This window comes from Brachyhypopomus gauderio, chromosome 17 (genome assembly GCF_052324685.1).
Source record: "Brachyhypopomus gauderio isolate BG-103 chromosome 17, BGAUD_0.2, whole genome shotgun sequence".
Classification (NCBI taxonomy): domain Eukaryota; kingdom Metazoa; phylum Chordata; class Actinopteri; order Gymnotiformes; family Hypopomidae; genus Brachyhypopomus; species Brachyhypopomus gauderio.
In genome coordinates this window covers 1,443,633-1,458,495 of record NC_135227.1, presented here as the reverse complement: position 1 = coordinate 1,458,495, position 14,863 = coordinate 1,443,633, and the positions used below count along the sequence as shown (strand labels likewise).

At 40.6% G+C, this 14,863-nt stretch overlaps 2 protein-coding genes across 2 annotated transcripts; both read left to right on the top strand.

Annotated features, from left to right (window-relative positions):
- Positions 1-2,646: 2,646 nt before the first annotated feature.
- On the top strand, positions 2,647-3,090 carry LOC143481022 (histone H4). Its single transcript, XM_076978949.1, has one exon. It carries the CDS (start codon positions 2,647-2,649, stop codon positions 2,956-2,958), a length of 312 nt encoding a protein of 103 aa, XP_076835064.1. The 3' UTR covers positions 2,959-3,090.
- A 5,940-nt stretch (positions 3,091-9,030) lies between these two features.
- On the top strand, positions 9,031-9,452 carry LOC143480896 (histone H2B 1/2). The gene has a single exon (XM_076978765.1). The coding sequence runs from the start codon at positions 9,061-9,063 to the stop codon at positions 9,433-9,435; it is 375 nt and encodes a 124-aa protein (XP_076834880.1). The 5' UTR covers positions 9,031-9,060; the 3' UTR covers positions 9,436-9,452.
- The last annotated feature ends 5,411 nt before the right edge of the window (positions 9,453-14,863 follow it).

Genomic DNA, 14,863 nt, shown 5'->3' with positions numbered 1-14,863 from the left:
CAAATGATTAGATATTTAGGACCGCCGGAAAGGACAAGTTTATCTCCTATGTAAAATTTAAATGGAGCTTCTAGGTAAATGCTTAAGTATTTTACAGCAGTTTATCCAGGAGATTATTGATCATTTTTCACGACAGCACACTAACTGGCAAATATAATTTTTAATTCTGAAAATTTTGCCATTAATTTCTATGGGGCTTTTAGAATGTTTAAATTCATAAACAATTACAAATCCTGTCAACTCAAAAAAAAAAAAACATAGCACAAGCCCTATAATAAGAAGAAGCAATGGGATAACAATAGTGGGCTTTTCAAGCCCTCTAACAATAATAATATTTATTATTATAAAAAAAAAATCCTGAGCTGTGTTCAGGTTGCCCTGAGGAACAGGTTTCAGACTTCTCATTTTAAAGAAAGAATTTCCCCATTTTACAGCAGGACTCCTCTAACGTAGATGTTTGAAACTCTAGTTCCCAGTGCTGAGGATCTACACTATATTGTCAAAAGTATTCGCTCACCTTCCTTGACTCACATATGAGCTTAAATGACATCTCATTCCTAATCCATAGGGTTCAATTTGACGTTGGTCCACTCTTTGCATCTAGAACAGCTTCAACTCTTCTGGGAAGGCTGTGCACAAAGTTTAGGAGTGTGTTCATGGAGATTTTGATCATTCTTCCAGAAGCGCACTTGTGAGGTCACATACTGATGTTGGAGGAGAAGGCCTGGTCCATCAGATTGTCAGAAACGTGATAGAGAAACGTGATTTGTCACTCCAGAGAACACGCCTCGACTGCTCTACAGTACAGAGGTGGAGTGCTTTACACCACTGCATCTGATGCTTTGCATTGCACTTGGTGATGTATGGCTTGTGTAACAAGGTTAAGAAAAATGCTTATTGTTTTTGTTGTTAAAATTCCACCAAATCCTGATTTTTGTATAACTACTTGTTTTGTGTTCCATGTATTTCATATGTGTACTGGGAAACCTTTTATTTTAAAGAGTTGGTGAATTGTGTACTGTTCCTTTAAGTGACGCAGCTTTGCTTGGCGCCACCGCGTAGTTACCTCACTCTGAGAATAGTTATCTGAGAGGAGGTACGTAGCTCTGATGGTCGTGCTTAAAACACATATTTTTCTGTGTAAACATAAAATGGGCAGTAAACAGTGTTAAATGTTAGAATCAGGGTTGTGAACGTGTAAATGTGCAGTAGCTTGAAAGCGAACTTTATAACATGTCTTCCATGTCGAGTTATCACTGACACATGTGCTCTGTGGCCGCATGCCCCCCATGTGCATTTCTGCTAACAGGAGGCTGATAACCTGCGTGTATGAGAGCAGTGTGTATGTTCGCTTCAGAGCTTGTCTGTCTGTTTATACAGGTATGTAGCTGCCTCATTTATATCTGTTCACTGTTTAAGACCTGCATTTATTAAGTTACCGTGTTCTTGATAACTGTATTTACATACAGAGCTGGTTTTAAGTCAGAGATGGTTTTTGTCACCATGACATTCAAATTTCTTTTTATTTTATTTTCATGTGTAGAATGCCGCACTCTGAGAATAGTTATCTGAGAGCAGGAGGCTGATAACCTGCGTGTATGAGAGCAGTGTGTATGTTCGCTTCAAAGCTTGTCTGTCTATTTATACAGATACCACCAGCCATATTAAAGAACCCAAACCAGCAGAGGCCCTGCTCCGAGTCTTTCCTTATGCATCACAGATTCCCCAGAACACAACGCAGAGTATTTATGGGTTAACGGGAGTGCGGACGGACAGTCCTGACCACAGTAAAGTGTAGATGCACACCCGTTACACTTGGATGCAGCTGCTCAGCCATGGAACCCCATTCCATGAAGCTCTCTGCACACTGTTCTTGAGTTAATCTGAAGGCCACATGAATTTTGGATGTCCTCTTTACACAATGTGCTTCAGCATCCGCTGAACCTGCTCCATCAGTTTACCTGGCCTACTACTTAGTGGCTGAGTTGCTGTCGTTCCCAAACACTTCAATTTTCTTATAATACAGCTGACAGTTGACTGTGGAATATTTTGGAGCAAGGACATTTCAGGACTGGATTTGTTGCACAGGTGGCATCCTATTACAATTTCATGCTGGATTCATTGAACAACCCATTATTTCACAAATACTTTGTAAAAACAGTCTGCATGCAAAGGTGCTTAATTTTATACCCCTGTGGCCAAGGAAGTGATTGAAATGCCTCATCCTGATCATTTGGATGGGTGAGCGAATACTTTTGGCAATATAGTGTACTTCTATGCCAAGTCTTCTTATTCTTGTTATTAGCAGTAGTAGTAACAGTAAGATTTCTAGGCCCGCATTTGTTGCTCTTAAACTGCTGCTGTCTTTCTTTGCTTTCTCTTTTCCCTTTTCTTTGCTGCTTGTTGTGCTTGCCTAAACTATCTCAAATTGTAAAATTGTACTTTTTGTGACTTAGCGTGGAGTCCTTGTTCCAGTTGGTCTAAATGTGGTGCTGGAGGCTTTGGAGGAACGTGGCATTTAGCTCCGCCTCCTCCAGTGCTCCAGTGTCTTCAAAGAGGTCCTGTAGAGAAGTATAACAGAGGCGCGCTGGGTGTTGCAGCTTTATTATTTCTCTTTTCCGTAAGTAGTTAAAGAAACGTTTAGCGATGTCTGGAAGAGGTAAGGGTGGTAAAGGTCTTGGGAAAGGAGGCGCTAAGCGTCATCGCAAGGTTCTCCGTGACAACATCCAGGGCATTACTAAACCCGCCATTCGCCGTCTGGCTCGTCGTGGCGGTGTCAAGCGTATCTCCGGTCTGATTTACGAGGAGACCCGTGGTGTGCTCAAAGTGTTCCTGGAGAACGTAATCAGGGACGCGGTTACCTACACCGAACATGCCAAGAGAAAGACCGTCACCGCTATGGATGTGGTTTATGCTCTGAAACGCCAGGGACGCACTCTGTACGGATTCGGAGGTTAAACGCTCAACTCGACACGAAACCAACGGCTCTTTTAAGAGCCACCCATATACTCATTTAAAGAGCTGTTTCATGCGTTTACTGGTAACCACAAGCGTCAATTACTTAAACGCGCACAGAGAACGTTTTGTCCGACTTTGCTTTTTGAATGTACTTTTATTAAAATTATGGAAAGGTCCATACACAATCATTGCAAAATCCATGTCAAACATTACAATATTAAAACACAGCATACGCTTTATACCATTTCATTTTATAGGCTACATGAACTCTGTTACTTGTTATGTTGGCTTGCGAAGCAGCCAACATACTGTTCTCCCTATTCTTCTTATTATGTTGGCTTGCGAAGCAGCCAACATACTGTTCTCTCTATTCTTCTTATTATTATTATTCTATTCGAGTTTTCGGTAACTTTCACAGGTCGCAGTTTTTGAGCTAGAGCCTTGAAAATTTGCAGGTTCACAGATCCCATATGGAAGAAGTGTGCTTGTGCTTTTGGGACATGTCGGACATACGGTGTCCTCAGGACAAGTCCTCAAAGTTGACTTTTTCCCATAGAGAATGAATGGCGGAATGTTCAGAACTGAACATTCCGTAAGGGAGATCCCCACAGGCTCACGCAACACACGCACGGAACCTCTTCTCTCCCTCAGTCCCTGCAGCAGTATTAACTGTATAACTGAACAACCACTCAATTTTAACTAACCCACAACCAATTACCCCTCAACAGTAATTGCCCCATAACAGTAATTGCCCCACCACAAATAAATACCCCCTCAAAAATAAATAAATAAATAAACAACACGCTTTTACCAGGAACTACACAATATTCTTAATACACATCAACAACAATAACCCCAACAGGTCAATAACCCCTCAATATCAACTACCCCACAGCCAATTACCCCTCAGCAGTAATTGCCCCAAACAGCTATATTACCTATTAACCGCAACAACACCATTAAACTAATAGCCTTCAACAATATCAAATACATCTGCATTAACTACCCCAATGGCAATAGCCCCTCAACAGTAATTGCCCCACCACAGGTAATTGCCCCTCAACAACAAATACAACATCTAAACAAGCTTTTAACAGGAACTACACAGAAATCTTTAAAGCTATCAACAACAATAACCCCAACAGGTCAATAACCCCTCAATGTCAACTACCCCACAGCCAATTACCCCTCAACAGTAATTGCCCCACCACAGGTAAATACCCCCTCAACAAAACATTCCACATCTACACAAGCTTTTGACAGGAACTACACAGTAATCTTAATACCCATCAACAACAATAACCCTAACAGGTCAATAACCCCTCAATATCAACTACCCCACAGCCAATTACCCCTCAGCAGTAATTGCCCCAAACAGCTATATTACCTATTAACCGCAACAACACCATTAAACTAATAGCCTTCAACAATATCAAATACATCTGCATTAACTACCCCAATGGCAATAGCCTCTCAACAGTAATTGCCCCACCACAGGTAATTGCCCCTCAACAACAAATACAACATCTAAACAAGCTTTTAACAGGAACTACACAGAAATCTTTAAATCTATCAACAACAATAACCCCAACAGGTCAATAACCCCTCAATGTCAACTACCCCACAGCCAATTGCCCCTCAACAATAATTGCCCCACCACAGGTAAATACCCCCTCAACAAAACATTCCACATCTAAACGAGCTCTTCACAGGAACCACACAGTAATCTTAATACCCATCAACAACAATAACCCCAACAGGTCAATAACCCCTCAATGTCAACTACCCCACAGCCAATTACCCCTCAACAGTAATTGCCCCAAACAGCTAAATCCCCTCTTAACATTAACAAACCCATTAAACTAATAGCCTTCAACAATATCAAATACATCTGCATTAACTACCCCAATGGCAATAGCCCCTCAACAGTAATTGCCCCACCACAGGTAATTGCCCCTCAACAACAAATACAACATCTAAACAAGCTTTTAACAGGAACTACACAGAAATCTTTAAAGCTATCAACAACAATAACCCCAACAGGTCAATAACCCCTCAATGTCAACTACCACACAGCCAATTGCCCCTCAACAATAATTGCCCCACCACAGGTAAATACCCCCTCAACAAAACATTCCACATCTAAACAAGCTTTTAACAGGAACTACACAGTAATCTTAATACCCATCAACAACAATAACCGCAACAGGTCAATAACCCCTCAATGTCAACTACCCCACAGCCAATTACCCCTCAGCAGTAAATGCCCCAAACAGCTATATTATCTATTAACCGCAACAACACCATTAAACTATTAGTCTTCAACAATATCAAATACATCTGCATTAACTACCCCAATGGCAATAGCCCCTCAACAGTAATTGCCCCACCACAGGTAATTGCCCCTCAACAATAAATACAACATCTAAACAAGCTTTTAACAGCAACTACACAGTAATCTTAATACCCATCAACAACAATAACCCCAACAGGTCAATAACCCCTCAATGTCAACTACCCCACAGCCAATTACCCCTCAGCAGTAATTGCCCCAAACAGCTATATTACCTATTAACCGCAACAACACCATTAAACTAATAGCCTTCAACAATAACAAATACATCTGCATTAACTACCCCAATGGCAATAGCCCCTCAACAGTAATAGCCCCACCACAGGTAAATACCCCCTCAACAAAACATTCCACATCTGAACAAGCTTTTAACAGGAACTACACAGTAATCTTAATAACCATCAACAACAATAACCCCAACAGGTCAATAACCCCTCAATATCAACTACCCCACAGCCAATTACCCCTCAGCAGTAATTACCCCAAACACCTAAACTACCCCTTAACCGCAACATATTCTAACAATGATAACATTAAAACAACCTTTAACATTAGGTCATCAACATTCAAAACAGCGTTTCAGCTGCTTTGCAAGCCAACATAAAGTTTGTTCACAAACTTTGCCTATCTAGTTCTTCTTCTTCTTATTATTATTATTCTATTCGAGTTTTCGGTAACTTTCACAGGTCGCAGTTTTTGAGCTAGAACCTTGAAAATTGGCAGGTTCACAGATCTCATATGGAAGAAGTGTGCTTGTGCTTTTGGGACATGTCGGACATACGGTGTCCTCAGGACAAGTCCTCAAAGTTGACTTTTTCCCATAGAGAATGAATGGCGGAATGTTCAGAAATATCCCCAGTTAGTGTGCTCTCATGAAAAATCTCCTGGATAAACAGCTGTAAATTCCTTCCACTTTCATCTAGAAGCTCCATTTAAATTTTAAATGAGAGAGAAATTTGTCCTTTCTGGCAGGCCAAAATATCTAATCATTTTATTAATTACTTTTAGAGTTATGAGCATTTGTTTGGCACTAGACACAGAAAACTGCCCCATTAACTCCCATGTTAATTTCTCAAAATCAGAACTGTCTTTTTCACAATTTGCCTCTGTGTTTAACTTGTCATAAATCAGACAATATTGGGTCAAACAACACATAAATTACACCAAAATGATCAGCCAGGGGTCCTCTCTCATACAATATCTTCGGTTAAGCGATACGTTAAATAGAGCCCGAACTACGACCGTTTGTTCGGAGGGTGCAAATCACATTAAACAAGGCGTCTACAGTGGCAGAGACCGTGTTTCAGTTAAGGGATTTTTCACAATTAGCCTGTTTTTAACTTGTCATAAATCAGAAAATATTGGGTCAAACAACACACAAATTACACGAAAATGATCAGCCAGGGGTCCTCTCTCATACAATATCTTCGGTTAAGCGATACGTTAAATAGAGCCCGAACTACGACCGTTTGTTCGGAGGGTGCAAATCACATTAAACAAGGCGTCTACAGTGGCAGAGACCGTGTTTCAGTTAAGGGATTTTTCACAATTTGCCTGTTTTTAACTTGTCATAAATCAGAAAATATTGGGTCAAACAACACACAAATTACACCAAAATGATCAGCCAGGGGTCCTCTCTCATACAATATCTTCGGTTAAGCGATACGTTAAATAGAGCCCGAACTACGACCGTTTGTTCGGAGGGTGCAAATCACATTAAACGAGGCTCCTCCACTCAGAGTGGTGTCAGTTATGTTGAATGTGTCTCCCCCTCCCCCTCACACACGTACGCACACACACATGCATTTCTCTCATACCCACTCCACACAGACACACACAGATGGAGCAGAGGAACAGATGGGGAAGATGGAGCAGAGGGGCAGATGGGGCAGGTAGAGCAGCAGGGCAGGTAGAGCAGCGGGGCAGATGGAGCAGACGGGCAGATGGGGCAGATAAAGCAGATGGGGCAGAAGGGCAGATGGATCAGAGGGGCAGATAGAGCAGATGGAGCACACACGCACGGAACCTCTTCTCTCCCTCAGTCCCTGCAGCAGTATTAACTGTATAACTGAACAACCACTCAATTTTAACTAACCCACAACCAATTACCCCTCAACAGTAATTGCCCCACCACAGGTAAATACCCCCTCAACAAAACATTCCACATCTAAACAAGCTTTTAACAGGAACTACACAGTAATCTTTATACCCATCAACAACAATAACCCCAACAGGTCAATAACCCCTCAATATCAACTACCCCACAGCCAATTACCCCTCAGCAGTAATTGCCCCAAACAGCTATATTACCTATTCACCGCAACAACACCATTAAACGAATAGCCTTCAACAATATCAAATACATCTGCATTAACTACCCCAATGGCAATAGCCCCTCAACAGTAATTGCCCCACCACAGGTAATTGCCCCTCAACAACAAATACAACATCTAAACAAGCTTTTAACAGGAACTACACAGAAATCTTTAAAGCTATCAACAACAATAACTCCAACAGGTCAATAACCCCTCAATGTCAACTACCCCACACCCAATTACCCCTCAACAGTTATTGCCCCACCACAGGTAAATACCCCCTCAACAAAACATTCCACATCTAAACAAGCTTTTAACAGGAGCTACACAGTAATCTTAATAGCCATCAACAACAATAACCCCAACAGGTCAATAACCCCTCAATGTCAACTACCCCACAGCCAATTACCCCTCAGCAGTAATTACCCCAAACACCTAAACTACTCCTTAACCGCAACATAATCTAACAATGATGACATTAAAACAACCTTTAACATTAGGCCATCAACATTCAAAACAGCGTTTCGACTGCTTTGCAAGCCAACATAAAGTTTGTTCACAAACTTTGCCTATCTAGTTTATTCTGTTACATGAACCCCCAGATAATTTCTACACCATTTATCACACACAATGTCCGACGTTGCCGTGTACTACAACAGTTTTAAAATGCACGTTGTAGTCTCTGAATCCTAAAACATTTAAATAAATGGACATATTAAATGAATGGAGACGCTTTATGACGAAATAATGAAATGAAACTGCATTATTGAAACTAATGGTAAATAATTTTATGACGTTATGACATTATTTAACATTCTATGTCTGTTCTAATTATTTTAAGTCGTCTTATTTACTTTATTACATTACTCTGTCTATTTTAATAAATTGTCATTTTTATATTATTTTATTATGTTTGTTTCCTTTTTTTCTTTAGGTTTTTAAAAAATGTTTTTTATTTATTTTGTAAAGCACTTTGAGTTTCATGTATCTATGAAAGATACTATACAAATATTTTTTGATGAACAGATGCTCATTTTGTATATACTATACAAATATTTTTTTTTGTAATGATAATCAAAGTTATGACCTAGCTAGTTTAGAACCACATCCAAAAAATTTTAGTATAATGAAATGAAAAGCTAGAAATTCCTTGCGCAAGCAGAACTAAACAGATTTTGAGGCTCTATCATAGTTTTCGTTTGAAAGTTGAAGGCAGAAATGGCTGGGCGGGATTAAGAGGTAAACGCTACGGCACAGTGGGGTGGCGGAGCCACGATAGGAGGTCCTGTCAGAGGAGGGCTTGTTTTTGACCAATGATGCTTAGTCATGAGCGTGGAGGGAGGGCGTGACCTAATTAGAATACCAAACTCTTAATGTAGGAGGTGCTGGAGAGTTTTTGTTCATTCAACGGCGTTTCAGTCATCTTCGAGTATCATGCCTGAGCCAGCAAAGTCCGCCCCGAAGAAGGGATCTAAGAAAGCCGTGACCAAGACGGCCAGTAAAGGAGGCAAGAAGCGCAGAAAGACCAGGAAGGAGAGCTACGCTATCTACGTGTACAAAGTTCTGAAGCAGGTCCACCCCGACACCGGTATCTCTTCCAAGGCGATGGGAATCATGAATTCTTTCGTCAATGACATTTTCGAGCGCATCGCTGGTGAAGCTTCTCGTCTCGCCCACTACAACAAGCGCTCTACCATCACCTCCAGGGAGATCCAGACCGCCGTGCGCCTGCTGCTTCCCGGTGAACTGGCCAAACACGCCGTGTCTGAGGGCACAAAGGCCGTCACCAAGTACACCAGCTCCAAGTAAATGGCCGAATAGTGCGACTTAACCAACCCAAAGGCTCTTTTAAGAGCCACCCACACTTTCACCCAAAGAGTTTTTCCCTTAGGAATGTGTTTGCACAATAATTAGATTAAAGCCATTTCTGTCCTGTTTATTTTCCCACGTCCTGTGCTTTGTTGGGCAGCCTAGAATGTATTTCATGTGTTCTATAATGTATATGATTTGTACAACTTTGTATCCACTGCTGTACGTTTTCTTTTTCAGCATCTCCGCTTGTGTGTGTGTGTGTGTGTGTGTGTGTGTGTGTGTGTGTGTGCGCGCGTGTTACATTTACATTTATGGCATTTAGCAGACGCTCTTATCCAGAGCGACTTACAAAAGTGCTATGTAGTTGCTTGGAATATCCAAGGTATAATAGATGGAAAAACCACTAGACGAAAGTCAAATGATACCTAACAATTATACCTGAACATACTAGTGCTGTCAATTCCAGGTGCCGCAATTAAAAGTCCTCACCAGGATTTTGCTCTGGCTTCCTGGATTGTATTGATTCCACTAATTTTACCTGGATTGCTAATTAGAAAATCTAGCAAGCTTGAGCAAAATCCTGGTCAGGACTTTTAATCGCGGCACCTGGAATTGACAGCACTAGGACATACACATCACCTGAGGAAAAAGACAGTAAACAATACCTGTAACAAACACCTGAGGAAAGAGACGTGAAAGCACAATAGACGAAGCATAATTATGCAAAGTGCACTTGAAAGAGGTGGGTCTTCAGTCGGCGTCTGAAGACAGCAAGTGACTCCGATGTTCGGACACACAAGGGAAGTTCATTCCACCACCTTGGAGCCAGGACAGAGAAAAGTCTGGATGCTTGTCTCCCATGTGTCCTGGATGATGGAGGGTCAAGACACCTGCATGTTGACGTGTGAGAAAGGAGAATATAATATACTGTATGGGGAGACCGGGTGTTGTAACATGGGGAGAGTTGTAACACCATCAATTCCACCGATCATGGATCAGATATGAGTCATATGATCGTTCCGGTATTTACCCAATTACTCCCTGATCACACATGGTGAATATCAAGGATGGAAACAGACACATGCAGATTCCATAGAGAAAAAAATGAGGTGAAAGAGTTTTTAGTTTAGTACTTATGGTTTATCTGCAATAGTATAAGAATTATATTACATTGAACTATTACATTAATTGTAGTAGGTAAATTGTGATGCATTTTGCCCTGTTAAGTTCAAATCACCTTGCTAAAACAGCTAGCTAAACAATGGCTGACAGGGGTGGGGTGGGTTGTAACACAGCTTTTAAAAGTGTTACAACCATCACCTTACATACAACTAAGAAAACATTATTGAATTTAATAATTTTACAGAATGCCTAGGCAGTGTAAAAGAAAGACTGACATGAAAGACAAATGTTTTTTCTTAAAGCATCTGATGAGGTCACAAAGAAGGGCAAGTCAGTCAGATCAGTTGCGAAGGCACATAGTATCTGCCATATAACACACACACACACATTGACATTGTTTATTATTTGACATACATGTTCTTTACACAGGTACATACATGTTTTTGAATAAGTTTGTTCTAGTACACTAATTTACACACACTCAAACAAAACAGAAACCGGATATGAGTTATGGTCAGTCACAGAGAGAGAGACATTGTTCTGGATTGTTCTTTCATTATTTTATTTCAAAAACCTCTTTTTGAAGCATATTGCATGGTGTGGCCTCTGTTGTTGCTTCTTTTGTCTATTGTGATATTTGAATTGAGTTTTGAATTGGTGCCATTTGTAGTAAACAAATGTGTGTACTTTGTATAAAAGTTTGAGAAGTCTAGCTCAAGAATTCAGTGAGATAAAGGTACAGAAGCAAAAAGTTTTACAACCAAACCCAGTCTTCCCCTATTATATATAATTATAATAATTAATATTCTTTGCCCACATATGTCCACATTCTGGGAGTGGTAATACAGAATTGTAAACAGGCTTGCAATAATATTACCCAATATAATTGGCAAGGAACAGACGTGTGCAATTAGGGGTCATCATATGAGGGATAACTTGTGTACATTAAAGCATCTGTTGTGTGAAGGAGAAGAGAAAAACTACTTTATTGTGGGCTTGGACCAGACGAAAGGTTTTGGTCTTGTGCAAAAGGAACATATATGAAAGGTTATGGAGTAATTTAGAGTACCAGAAGCACTGGTTAATGATAAAAATGTTATGCCAAATCAAAGGTACAGGTAAATGTTAATGGTGTTTTGACAGAAGCCTTTGAAATGCATATGGAATTATTTGTAATTTACATCTAGTAAATTTTAGGAAATATATGTATTTATAATAATACATACTATAAATATGAATAGCACTTTTCAAACACAACAGCAATTGTAAGAACACTACAAAATACAAAAGGAAACATACAGACAAATTGAAGAAAACATAATTTTCTGTCTGTCATTTAGGCTTCTGATAAATTTAAGGATTTTGAACCATCATAAAAAACCAGAGGGAAGAAAACAGTTCAGAGAGTCCTTGGAGTAGAAACACGCCTACTTGTCTGACATACATGTCAATGTGGAGCCACAGATGAACGTTCTTCCTTGTGCGTCCCGATACCTTGATCTCAACTGAAATATTGCAGGTTGAGCACTACATTTGCACAAACAGGAAATATATTAAATATGACAAATTACCACATCACGCAGAAATAAAGCTGAACATCAGATTTCACAAAATACAGTGAAAGACACAGGTACGATTAAGTATACTTTCACGTTGAGGACCCCGGCCCCTCCCTTTTGGGCGTGTGATTACGTTGTTCACGTGCATCATCTGCGTCTGTGGATCTCCGTGGTGGTGGTTATTGTCCCGTGATAATATGTCGCACCTGTGGCTTGGCTCGTGAATCACGTGGGGCTAATGTGGTTTGTCTATTTAATGTGCGCTCGCGCAGTGTCCCGTGCTCGTCGTTGTCTCAGTCTGCACGTTGTGTGTGTATGTTAATGTTCTACGTGCGCTATTGCGCAATCAGTGAATAAAGCAGTGACATTTGTTGCTACAAGAAGGATTCTGTGTCTCGTCCTTCGCTGCGCTCCCAGCGTCACATATACCTTGTACTTGTCTCTTAAATTAATTCCTCAGCTTGGTAATTTGCTCGTCGTGTTCCTGTTAAAAGGAAGTACATAAACATAACTAAATCCTCATAAGGAGACACAGTTCCATTAGCACACTGCTGGAGAATGTGAGCCGTCATGTGGTGCTAGGTAGCAAAGGCCACCCTGCACACACCAGCTTAAGACTCTTGAGTAGATGCTCATCGGAGAACTCCTTTTCATTGCTGTCCACTTTCAGAGAGCGTATGCTGGGAACAACCTTCTGCTTGTACGCCTGGGAAACAACAGACCAAACGAGAAATCCGTCCAGTTAGGAATGACCATGTCAATGTGGAGCCACAGATGAACGCTCTTCCTTGTGCGTCCCGATACCTTGATCTCAACTGAAATATTGCAGGTTGAGCACTACATTTGCACACCGGTCATATAATTTAATCAGTCTGGCTAATTAGCTAGCATTATGTAGGGACTTGGATATTTCCGCGTGATAATGATTGAGCCGCGGCTATTTTTCTCCGGTCGCGCTGTCTAAGCTAAATCAGTCATCACAAGCGCGCTGTAATAAATCGGACTAAAACTAGCGCATATTTCTTGATCACAGGTTTTAGGTCAATTGCATAAAAAAAATAGGGCCGATTTAAATGTGAATATCTTTCGACTGGCTTAATCAAATTTGACAATTGAGGCATCTTTTTCTTAGTTATATTAAATGTGATTAAATAATTTTGAAAAAAATGTCCAAGTCCCTACATTATGCTAGTCTATAACTAACCCCGGTTAGTCAAAATGCTAAAGTGGAAGCTTTTAGCTAGCTAGCCGTTATATTCATACTTACCATGTTTTTGCTTTAAAGCTAAGTAGCTAAATAGTCGGTTAGTCAGCTCGCATGGAATCACCAAGTTGTTGGTATACAATACAGCGTTATGGCAACAGATGCTCAAATATCGCAATACGAGAATTGAAAACATCGGTAGCGTTTGAGTATCGCAGATTCACAATATTAATGTATTGACTTTAAAAAAATTAATTGTGTATTGTATTATATCCTCCTGAGACCCAGGAAAAAATAGACTTCATTATGATTTTTTTTTCATATAAATCAAGTGTTGGGGTCGAAACAAACATATAGCAAAGACTGTTTTATTTTTAACTAATTTTTTTTAAATGTTACAACATGTGCACTTCAGTGCACAACAGGACTTCGTTAATGTGAAATGTGGAATGGCAGCCCAATGGCAGGAGAGAGAGCCACGAATGAGACGCGAGAGAGCCAGAGAGGTCTGACTAGGTGATGGGTTATGATTTTTGAATCGAGCATTTGATATAACCTTAACGGGCCATCAGCGCTAGTTCTCTCTGCCATACCTGAAGTGAGTTGATGAGGGAAACGTTGTTAAGAGTGATGTTTTTGCTGTATTTCCTAATTTTGCTGAAAGCTCTTTTTTGGTCATTAATCAGTGTTTTTATTTGAGTGTTCTTCCGTTTCTCTGTCTCATGGAGCTCCTCACGCAGAGCCTCCACTTTCTTCTCAAATATAGCTTCTATTTCTGCAGGACAAGATCAGCATATTTGCTGCATAAGAGCAACATAGCAAATTCCCAGAGTGCACAAATACATATTTTTAACCAAAACCACACAAACAGGAAATATATTAAATATGACAAATTACCACATCACGCAGAAATAAAGCTGAACATCAGATTTCACAAAATACAGTGAAAGACACAGGTACGATTAAGTATACTGTCACGTTGAGGACCCCGGCCCCTCCATTTTGGGCGTGTGTTTACGTTGTCCACGTGCATCGTCTGTGGATCTCCGTGGTGGTGGTTATTGTCCCGTGATAATATGTCGCACCTGTGGCTTGGCTCGTGAATCACGTGGGGCTAATGTGGTTTGTCTATTTAATGTGCGCTCGCGCAGTGTCCCGTGCTCGTCGTTGTCTCAGTCTGCACGTTGTGTGTGTATGTTAGATGTTCTACGTGCGCTATTGCGCAATCAGTGAATAAAGCAGTGACATTTGTTGCTACAAGAAGGATTCTGTGTCTCGTCCTTCGCTGCGCTCCCAGCGTCACATATACCTTGTACTTGTCTCTTAAATTAATTCCTCAGCTTGGTAATTTGCTCGTCGTGTTCCTGTTAAAAGGAAGTACATAAACATAACTAAATCCTCATAAGGAGACACAGTTCCATTAGCACACTGCTGGAGAATGTGAGCCGTCATGTGGTGCTAGGTAGCAAAGGCCACCCTGCACACACCAGCTTAAGACTCTTGAGTAGATGCTCATCGGAGAACTCCTTTTCATTGCTGT

What these genes read in the sequence shown, in the direction of transcription:
- LOC143481022 (XM_076978949.1), top strand. Translation starts at nt 2,647, where the DNA reads ATGTCTGGAAGAGGTAAGGGTGGTAAAGGTCTTGGGAAAGGAGGCGCT.
- LOC143480896 (XM_076978765.1), top strand. Translation starts at nt 9,061, where the DNA reads ATGCCTGAGCCAGCAAAGTCCGCCCCGAAGAAGGGATCTAAGAAAGCC.